This window comes from Doryrhamphus excisus, linkage group LG2, assembly GCF_037039965.1.
Source record: "Doryrhamphus excisus strain RoL-2023G ecotype Guam linkage group LG2, RoL_Dexc_Guam_v1.1, whole genome shotgun sequence".
Classification (NCBI taxonomy): domain Eukaryota; kingdom Metazoa; phylum Chordata; class Actinopteri; order Syngnathiformes; family Syngnathidae; genus Doryrhamphus; species Doryrhamphus excisus.
This window is the reverse complement of record NC_136358.1, coordinates 26594172-26604700: the sequence shown is the minus strand read 5'-3', so window position 1 is coordinate 26604700 and position 10529 is coordinate 26594172. Positions and strand designations below refer to the sequence as shown.

The 10529-nt window shown below is 41.8% G+C and overlaps 1 protein-coding gene across 3 annotated transcripts; it reads left to right on the top strand.

Annotated features, from left to right (window-relative positions):
- Nucleotides 1-481: 481 nt before the first annotated feature.
- Nucleotides 482-9193, top strand: tmem184ba (transmembrane protein 184ba). Of its 3 annotated transcripts, XM_058062002.2 has the most exons (10): nucleotides 482-775; nucleotides 849-888; nucleotides 2401-2613; nucleotides 3090-3255; nucleotides 6084-6174; nucleotides 6348-6515; nucleotides 7489-7658; nucleotides 7750-7944; nucleotides 8106-8132; nucleotides 8635-9193. In XM_058062002.2, the coding sequence occupies exons 3-10, from the start codon at nucleotides 2401-2403 to the stop codon at nucleotides 8862-8864; spliced, it is 1260 nt and encodes a 419-aa protein (XP_057917985.2). In that variant the 5' UTR covers nucleotides 482-775; nucleotides 849-888; the 3' UTR covers nucleotides 8865-9193. The 3 variants fall into 3 exon arrangements, with proteins under 3 accessions (XP_057917985.2, XP_057917987.2, XP_057917986.2); XM_058062004.2 differs by lacking the exon at nucleotides 8106-8132 and having other exon boundaries at nucleotides 7750-7906; nucleotides 8635-8840; XM_058062003.2 differs by lacking the exon at nucleotides 8106-8132 and having other exon boundaries at nucleotides 483-775.
- Nucleotides 9194-10529: the final 1336 nt, after the last annotated feature.

Below are 10529 nucleotides of genomic sequence, written 5' to 3'. Positions count from 1 at the left end.
CAGAGGTACACAGAAAATAACTGTGCCTATTTTTAGATTCATTATTTTGCCCAGTTTGGTGTTCTTTATTCTCCACCTATGTTTATTTTATTCGCGCACTTATGCCCTTAAGACAAAATGCAGTACGCCACCAGTACCCGGATGTTGCACTCAACCCAAGTTTGTGCGATGGACCCACACGCCTGCCTTAACTTCCCGCAACCGTCACCATCTTGACTAAGTAACTAACGAGACTAACTCAGGTGGTTGTGCAATCCATAAAAAGGAAAGCTGAACGAAAAAATTAGAAAACGACTACAGTAATGGTCATTTCCGGTAAGTGCGCAACGACATGAATGAATTTGGAACAGGACTATATTGTCAAAATTCGGCCCCCAATGGAAGCACGGTAGTTGTGGCAGTAACCCCGCCTTTTTATGACTCGTGTTGTGATTGGCTGTGCCGCCTGTCTGTCCCCTCAATAGGCGGAGCTTGTCTGATTCCAATCCCCCCAGTCGAGCCCAGGGAGAGCCTTTACACAGATAGCAGAGCTCCGGGCAATGACAACAAAGTTTGCTGTTTCTCCCACAAAAAGACGGACTTACGCTGGCATAAAAGTGATGAGAACCGCGTATGGAAGATCATTTACACGTTGTTTAACATGAGGACGAAACCGTAGGCAACTTTTTTTGTTGGGGGAAACGGAAGGTTGACGGGTCAACATGGATGTTCGGGGGGGCGACAGTGCCGCTTTGAGCTGGAATTAAGGCCGTTTTCTGGTCAGGGGATTTTATTGGTAAGTCTAGCCTTGGAAACGCGTTACAAACACACAATAAGTAATATTAATAATATTTTTTTATCGATTTCAGAGTCAAAAGTTGGAGTTATCACGAAGAACTCTATGGAAAGGTGAGTTTTTAGGTGGCGTTTAAACACCTCTATTAAACATGCTAGTGGCAAACGCGTCATAAGTATTAGCCGTTGATGATAATAAACACAACTCGGTTCTCCCCCATCCCATCTGTTGCAGACTGCTGACCTTATGCCACACATCCATTGTCATTCCCCTGTTTGCCTTTATATTGAAACACACAGATGTCCCTTTTGTGCCCCAAAGTCACCAATGTTATGTATATGTGTGACTGCTGTTGCCTTCACTTGTCTTTTTTTTTTTACGTTTGCATCTGCTGACTCCTTGCTAACCGTTACAAATGTAATAATAATAAATAAATAATCATACTTTACATTTAGGAGCGTAACAGCAAGTGTTTATTTTACCAAGATGCTAAATCCAACTACTATTGCTTGTTTTGTCCAATGCTTCTTCATCCAGCCATTTTTGTTTTGCGGGTTGGCTTTCCATGTTATTGTCCCGATTTGTGATCGTCACTCAAAAGCATGGGAGCTCCTCTAAGAGGTGGACCACCTCAGATCTTGTCACTTTTTTTTTGTCGAGAACTGATATTTTGCTGAATACCTATTTTCTACTGCTGATTATAAAAGAACACAAAAAGGTAGAAACAAACTTTTTTTATGATGAAAGGGCGGCACGGCGGTTGAGTGGTTAGTGCGCAGATATCACAGCTAGGAGACTAGGGTTCGATTCCACCCTCTGAGTTTGCATGTTCTCCACGTGCATGCGTGGGTTTTCTCCGGGTTCTCCGGTTTCCTCCCACATTCCAAAAACATGCTAGGTTAATTGGCCACTCCAAATTGTCCATAGGTATGAATGTGAGTGTAAATGGTTGTTTCTCTATATGTGCCCTGTGATTGGCTGGCCACCAGTCCAGGGTGTACCCCGCCTCTCGCCCGAAGACAGCTGGGATAGGCTCCAGCACCGCTGAGGAAAAGCGGTAGAAAATGAATGAATGAATGAATGAAGTTGACAGTCTAATCTTTGTTTTGGAACGTACCATGTCAATATAGCCCTAGGACAAAGTATTCTGTGTCAGTCCAAGTCATCAAAAATGAAGTTGATGACAGAGTCCTATTATCATTGTACAGATTATCTTCTATAAAATAATTTGGACTGTGATGCACTACTACTCATAAAAATGTACATTATGTCTACAGTGAAGAAAGACAATGATGTCACAAATTATCTTCCGTCGAGTCATGTGATTCATGTTGTCATAAATGGGGCTTGCTAATCTGGGCTTGCTATTTGTGTTGCTGCATTTTGACTTGACTCGTTGCAGCTCACCACGTAGTTAATGAAATGATCATTTTTGTCCCGTGTCTTTGTGTGACATTATCGATATTCTGAGTTGATGATGATGACCATTGGTGGTATTGGTAGGTCATGTGACTGCAGAGCTTTAGCGTGGGATGATAATTAACCGATGCGCATTTACACATAAACGCCCCTCGGATAGTCTTCCATGTCTTATTTTCTCCCCCAACTTCAAACTCTGCTTCCAGATGTTGACGCTGTCAGAGAGGCTTGGAGAGGACTTCCTTATGACTGCAGCGGTGGGCACCCCGGTCACACCAGCCCCAGCGGGGCCCAACATCTCCTGGTTCCCCGAACTCCCCTTGCTGAGCCAGGACCAGCCCACTTTCCTCATGACCCCCGCAGCTCAGGCTGTGTCTGGCTTCTTTGTCTGGATCGCCCTCATCCTCACGTCTCACCAGGTAGCCAAGTTGTTCCCTAACCTCATTTTCTCTTTCTCTTTATTATTTAATATTTCAAATGTATGCTACTAAAATGATGTCATTTTTGATGGTATTCTCGTAAAATTCTGAGCTTTTCTAGTACAACTCGTTTGATGTTAATGTTATAAAATTACTGCTGATTTTTTTCTGTTGTGTGCCACTTTGGACACCCCCAATGGTTTTGATCTTAAGCATCCAACAAATGAACAACATGCGGCTGTGTAAGGTAAACATCCACTTCCACCCAGAGACGAGCACAGGTTGCCCGGCAGCATCCCTCAGCAGGTGTATGTGATACAGAGCGTGAAGAAACTTGATCTTCAGTTGCTGCTAACTGCACATCGTCCAGGGAAATGTTCTGCAATAATTAAGATTTCAATCAAATATTGAATGTATTGAATGTTATTGTATTCAATAAAAGCCCCCCCTGCCTCAAACGATCCCTTTCATTGCAGATCTACATGCACCTGCGTTTCTACAGCTCGCCTCGGGAGCAGCGCCACATCGTACGCATCCTCTTCATCGTTCCTATCTACGCCTTTGACTCTTGGCTCAGCCTCCTCTTCTTCACCAATGACCAGTACTACGTCTACTTTGACACCATCAGGGACTGCTATGAGGGTGAGGGCGTACTTCGCATATTCCAAATATCGCTGTGTTATTGACTATTCGGCACTTCTGATGCAAATTTTCCTGTGCGTCAGAACCCGCTTGTTTTGACAAAACAGCGATGTGATGTCACCGATTTAAAATCCTTTCCGCACCGCCGTGTACGACTTTTCCAGTTGAGTTGAAGCACGTTGCCATCAAATTAGAGTGCGGAGGAACAATCTGTCCATCCAGTGCTAATTGATTAGTCCACCCACAAAGAGATTTTATCAAAGGCCCTCATTCATCTGTCGTTAGGCTGTAGGACGCTGGAATCTCCAAATTCTAAAAGTTCCCCAAAGTTCAAAGTTAAAGTCAAAGTTGAAAACAAAACAAACACATGAAGGCAAAACCATCATCGTGCATGACCACACGTCTTCAGGGACTTCCGGCTTGTGTCATTGTATGGTCATATCACCTCGTACTTCGGTACATGACAAAAAAAAACAAAAAAAACAAACTTAAACTATATTAGGAAAGCAGGAAGTGAACAAATGTAACAGTTACTGACTTCAGGCTTGTGATACAGTTATAGTAGTAGTAGTAGTGATATTAGTTGCTGTGGGCGCCCAGGATTGAATGTCCGGTAATGCTTAAAATGACCAAAATACTGTCAGGTATGATCACAACATGTATAGAAAATGGCTATTTAGAGGGTATTTCCGTTCCTTTATGCTAGCAGCAGATATTATGATATTTCAGTGGTCATACATGCAACTAGATAATCGGAACCTTCTTTTCCACTCCACACTCAGCGGTGCAGGTCAGGGGGTCGTATTCACCTTTTGTGTGATGCTCAGTGTAGTTCAAACTATAAAACTGCTCCCTCCCGGAGCAATTTATGCCCCCGTAATTTCTCACCTCGTCCAATATTTGTATTCTGTGTTGAAAATACCAAGCTATTGAATCCTGACCTGCTCTTCTCCCGAGTAAGGATGACTGACCTGTTGCATGGCAACAGCACTGCAAAATCCTTCTCATGTACTGGGCTGGCTACGACAGGATAATGAGTTTCCCCTCAACCTAACTTGCTCGCAAAGTTCTCATTGTATGCAAGCCTACTGTATCACCACGGCAACCGCTTTGGCTGACAAGGGCTCCACGGGGAGATGTGAGCAAACGGTAAACAGCCAGGGCAAAGTGACACAAGGAAGATCAGCCAGTCGTCATTGCCGTGTCGTGTCGTGTCGGAGCGGCATCGCACACGTCCCACAGTGGTGTGAAGTTAGTGTGTGTGTGGGTGGCGCTGATGCAAAATCAGATTGGCACAGGCGGTGTGTGATAATACGGCTACAAAGACGTGGCCTCACACACACAGACAGTTGGCGGCAGCACAAATGAGCTCTGCTTGTGCGGTGCACCGCAACACAACCTGACACGCAGCAGGAGACCTCACATTTTTCACACTCGGGCATTGAACGCAGTTATCAGGGCGACATGATTGCACAGAGCACACAGTCACACAAAGCATGGACGGTCCCGGGGGGAGGGGGGGTAACAGGATTAGCACAGTTGTGTTTTTATGAGCTGCTTTGGTTGTCATCGTCCACACGCCGAGGCAGCACACATGAGACGTAATCCAAAACCCTCTGCAGACAGTTGGAGGACCACCAACCAAGTTCTTGTATTTTGTAACAATTTTTTGCACTTACGTACTTATACTTCAGTATGTATATGTACTATATACACTTGCGTACACATTTTAACTGCTGTGCTGTCCCAAATTGATGACTGTTGTTTGGTTTTGTGCACAATAATGACACTTGTAGTGTTACTCTGTCTCGCCCTCTGACAGCCAATTAAGAGTCTTGAACCAGTCATGATGTGCTACTATACATATTGACAGTTACTATGGTACCCATTATGTCATTGGATGGTCATATCACCTCGTACTTCGGTACGTGACAAAAATAAAACAAATAAATAAATAACTTAAACTATATTAGGAAAGCAGGAAGTGAACAAATGTAACAGTTACTGATTGTAAAAGTACCAGATGGAGGGGTAGGATTTAATAAGCTTTGCTTCTTCCGACTCCTTTTGGACATGTGGAACTGTGAACTTATTATGGGATGCACTCAATTGTAATCTGATGCATGTTCAAATGAAATAAAACCATTAGCATTAGCATTACCTTGTGAAAACCCCCAACCTCATTCATTGACTATGCGTTAAAGCCGTGTCAGTTGTATGAAACCAACAAATTAACTCAATTAAGAAATAGAAATAAATAATAATGAATAGTAAATAGTTAATAATAAATAAAAAAAAACTTATCTTATATTCAGAAAGCAGGAAGTGAACAAATGTAACAGTTACTGATTGTAAAAGTACCAGATGGAGGGGTAGGATTTAATAAGCTTTGCTTCTTCCTACTCCTTTTGGACATGTGGAACTGTGAACTTATTATGGGATGCACTCAATTGTAATCTGATGCATGTTCAAATGAAATAAAACCATTACCATTACCATGTAGTTGTGTGTTGTCCAAGCGGTCCAGTGTCAAGCCACACGGTGCACGGCGTGCTTGTGTTGCGTACCAGCGGGTCTCTTTTTCCTGCAAGTCACTGGGGCTTTTATCGCTCTGTAAGGAAAACAACTCATTTGGTGTTTCACTTTCAACTTTGACATGGAAATCAGTGAGCACATGATGAGCACATGACTTGGACTCTGCTACTATACGATACTATGATCGGTTGCAAACCAGGATTCATACAGTGACTGTGGTAACCAGCATTTGTTTTCCATCTTTAGTTTATGCGAACATACAAAAATAACCAAAGGTCTGTGTTTGTGCCCAGCGTTTGTCATATACAACTTCTTGAGCCTGTGTTACGAATACCTCGGAGGAGAGAGCGCCATCATGGCAGAGATTCGAGGGAAACCCATTGAGTAAGTTTCTGAACTACTGTACATTACAAGAAGGGATTTGTCATTGGAATTGCCGTTACATTTCTAATCCAACCCTGAATCCAATCTGAGACGTTAGAGGCAGCAGAGCTCAAACGTCACCTTCCATTTTTTATAGCGCTTCCATGTGTAATAGAACTCTCCTGCTCCGTCAGGTCCAGCTGCTTGTATGGCACCTGCTGTCTGAGGGGAAAGGCCTACTCCATCGGCTTTTTGCGCTTCTGTAAGCAGGCCACGCTGCAGTTTTGTGTGGTCAAACCTCTTATGGCCACCGTCACGGTCGTCCTGCAGGCGTACGGCAAATACAAAGATGGAGACTTCAAGTAAGTGCACTCAAAGAGAAGATTCTTGTGTGGCTGATGGGATACACCGGATTCATAATAATGCTTGAGATCTCAACATGAGCCAAAGTACGGTATGTTATGGTATGGTATTCTTCACTTTGGTATTTTGTAAAGCAGTATGCTAAGAAGGTGTACCCCGCCCAAAATCATAACTGTGTTATCTGGTTTGTTTCTCACAATATTATGACTTAAAAAACAATTTCTTTGTTCATATTTCAACGTTATGCTACTAAAATAGTATTGTGACAGTAATAATTATTATTAATAAATTATTATAATGATAAATAATATAAATATATATAATAAATAATAAATATAATATAATAAATATATATTATAATACATATAAATAATAATAAATTATTATAAATAAATTATTAATAAATATTACAGTATTATGACATTATGACATTGCTCTTGTAAAAGATTTCCCCCCCCCCGTCAGACTATGGTACAACTTTTTTCTCTTAATATTTTTACTTTATTCTTGTGAAATTACTGCTGATATTTACTTAGATTTGACTTTTTCCTGTTAGTTTTCTTGGTTAAATGTTATTTTTACGATGTGCAGTGGGCCTCAAATGGCCCCGGGGCGCACTTTGGACACCCATGAGTTAACGACAAGTTCATGTTGGATCAACCTAATATTTATGAATTTCAATAACTAGACTATATTAATTACAATACTAAACAGTATAAAATCAGTAATTGTAAAAAAAAATCAAATGGACTAGAAGAAGTTAATTTATTGTCAATTCCTATATATGCACTTTATTATGAAAATAACATCATATAGAGGATGTATCCCTCGTATACTCCCCAAACATAACAAAAAGGTATTGCTCTTTATTGATTTTTCACATATTTTGTAGTTTTTAGATCAATAAAATGTATTATTCTTACTCATACAAGTACTTGAAAACAAACAGGAGGTCTGTGATGTCTTCCCCAGCGTTGCCAGCGGTTACCTGTACGTCAGCATCATCTACAACATCTCCGTCAGCTTGTCTCTGTACGCCCTCTTCCTCTTTTACTTTGCCACACGGGAGCTGCTCAGGCCTTACAGTCCGATGCTCAAGTTCTTCATGGTCAAATCGGTCATCTTCCTCTCCTTCTGGCAGGGTGCGACCACCATCACTCATTTTAACATGTCGTATTCTTTTAAAGTGCTTCTATGTTAACACCTGCCTTTTATTTTGATGGGAATTCACAGGCATGTTGCTGGCCATCATGGAGAAGTGCGGCGCCATCCCTCAGATTAACTCGCTGGAGGTGTCCGTCGGCGAAGGCACTGTTGCTGCCGGCTACCAAAACTTTATCATTTGCATCGAGATGTTCTTTGCGGCGCTGGTCCTGCGTCCCGCTTTTCCGTACGTCGTCTACATGGACAAAAGTCTGAACACACATGGTGAGATTAGGAGAAGTGCATGAACTTTTCTTTCACTCTTTCATTGACTTTTGCTACTTTTGTCTCTTCCTCCTTTTTACTGCACATTAACAGTCTTGTTCTTCTGTCCGATTCTTACTTAAACCTTCATTTTCCTCTTTGTCCTCTGATGCATCTTGAAGGACCTCTTCCTACATATGGAGAGTTTGGTAGGTTCCGCAATAACAAAGCTTCTCCTTTTTCTTATTCCTTAATTAGTCTAGTGGTTAGTGCGCAGACCTCACAGCTAGGAGACCAGGGTTCAATTCCACCCCTGGCCATCTCTGTGTGGGCATGTTCTCCCCGTGCATGCATGGGTTTTCTCCAAAAACATGCTAGGTTAATTGGTATGAATGTGAGTGTGAATGGCTGGCCACCAGTCCAGGGTGTACCCCGCCTCTCGCCCGGAGACAGCTGGGATAGGCTCCAGCAACCCCCAAGACAGCTGGGATAGGCTTGTGGACTCCTATAGAGCAGCTGCAAATGATAACCCGCACAGAAATGCCTGCGATTGGCTGGTGACCAGTCCAGGGTGTACCCTGGATGGATGGATGCTGATAGATTGGCTACTTGATACATCCCTATCCTATTTGTTTTTATTTAGCACCAAATCCTTATCTCTCTTTTCCGCCCCTTCTGCTTGAAAAGACTGACTCTCGTCTGCCCCAACAGCCCACTGTGCCCCCATGAAGAGCATCTCCAGCAGCCTGAAGGAGACCATGAACCCGGGTGACATGGTCCAGGACGCCATCCACAACTTCTCCCCGGCCTACCAGCAGTACACTCAACAATCCACACTGGAGCAGGGGGTACCCCCGCCTGCCTCACGTTCACTCGGTAGCATCGGCAGCCATGGGGATACTGAGAAAACGCTCCTGCTGAGCTCCGACGATGAATTCTAGACAAGACAGACTGATCTATGAACGGCAGATCGAATAATAAAGAATTTGTGTATTTTATCTCATGACAGCATGCAAGTATAAACAAACACACTGTAAGCTAATTTGGTTGCTTTCATTATGTTTTGAATAACTTAGATTTAGGCAAATGTTGTCAGATTTTATATACAACTCTGTGTTTGGGCCACATTTTATTCAGATTATGTTGCGACTTTGGCCTTTATTTTGAAGGCTTGAGATACCTACATTTCCTCAGTCATGAAAATCTGAAAAAAACGTACGAATTCCAATTTTTGTAAGACGTTTGCAATAAATTGACAAGGTACTACAAATTGTGTCGTGGAAGTGTTGTCGCTTTCAAAAAATGACTCTTATATAGAAGGAAGTACCGGTTGTGGGCTTTTATTTTCAATACTTGCTACATTAATAGGCACAACACAACACTACCACTTTAAGTACAAGTGCACAATTACAAATATGAAATAATTTAATTTTGTTTGTAGTGTTATCATGTGTTATCATCATACGAATACGGTATATGTTTGTAATAGAATGTATTTGTTGGGCCAAATAAGGTTCCCCTGCGAGGTAAGTTAACACAATCACGTTGTCGGCAAACATGGATGCCAGTACCTTTAATTTGAAATACAGGAGGAGGTTGGCCTTGAACAGGAAGTTAACTTCATCATTTTCCTGTGTAGGTGTGGTAGCATTAGCTACCTGTGTAACCAGAAAACGTGAGTACAAAAGTGAAAGGTTTTCAATAGTAAATGTTTTGTTAAATTTTACGTTACTTCAACTACCAATTTTATCAGCTGCAGTGTACTACTGTAATTAAATTAAGTAGAAATATTGAATGGGCTGAACTGTCATACCACATCGTTTCTGGCACTACCTAGCTACTTTCGATGTGGTTTAACATTTTAGTACATCGTATAATTCTTATTATTGAAAATAGTTTTACTGAAGAACAATTAATTTTCTGTACACATCAAAAGTAATTCCAACGTTTGAACTCCACCCATCTGAATGACTAATTGCTTCTCCCGGTCTTTGCAATACCGCTTGTGAACACCAGGGGGAGCTGTTACCGATTACGTCAGCACAGAAATGGAGAGCAGGCATTTCTAAGCACATTTTATTGTCACATTGTGTACAGTGATTCAGCTCAACACCTGTTACGACTCCCAGTACTCCATGTGAGGATTTCATGAGGAAATAGAAACCAGCAGGTCGGCCCTTCAGACGTGGATCATGTAGCTTTTTTGCTATGCCTTCCTGTTGACATCACAAGGGAAACCATGCTGGTCTATTTTTACATAATGACTAATGCAGTCTGGGTAAACTTGGATACTGACTGGATTATGTTGACCGAACGTACTCTTATTCAAAAAAGTGTTCAAAATGTTTTGTTCAGATATCTTAGCGTATATTGACCTACACTATTCTTCTATTCTGTCAGTCAAAACAGAGAATATTATTTTTTATATGTGAAGGTAAAAACTAATGTATATATTTATGCATCTTTTATAGAGAATTAGTATGGAAGCCAAGTGTCTCATACGCCTCATGAGGTTTACTGATCTCACCCTCGTCTGAATCTGAAACTAACACCTCTGATCCCACCAAGAGCCGCATACAGAAAAACTGAAAGATGCAGGGGCCATG

Excerpts from the sequence above, each read along its gene's own strand:
- tmem184ba (XM_058062002.2), top strand. The coding sequence starts at position 2,401 with ATGTTGACGCTGTCAGAGAGGCTTGGAGAGGACTTCCTTATGACTGCA. Across the intron at positions 3,256-6,083 it reads CATCAGGGACTGCTATGAGG|CGTTTGTCATATACAACTTC; the intron begins GTGAGGGCGTAC and ends GTTTGTGCCCAG. Across the intron at positions 7,659-7,749 it reads CTTCCTCTCCTTCTGGCAGG|GCATGTTGCTGGCCATCATG; the intron begins GTGCGACCACCA and ends GGGAATTCACAG.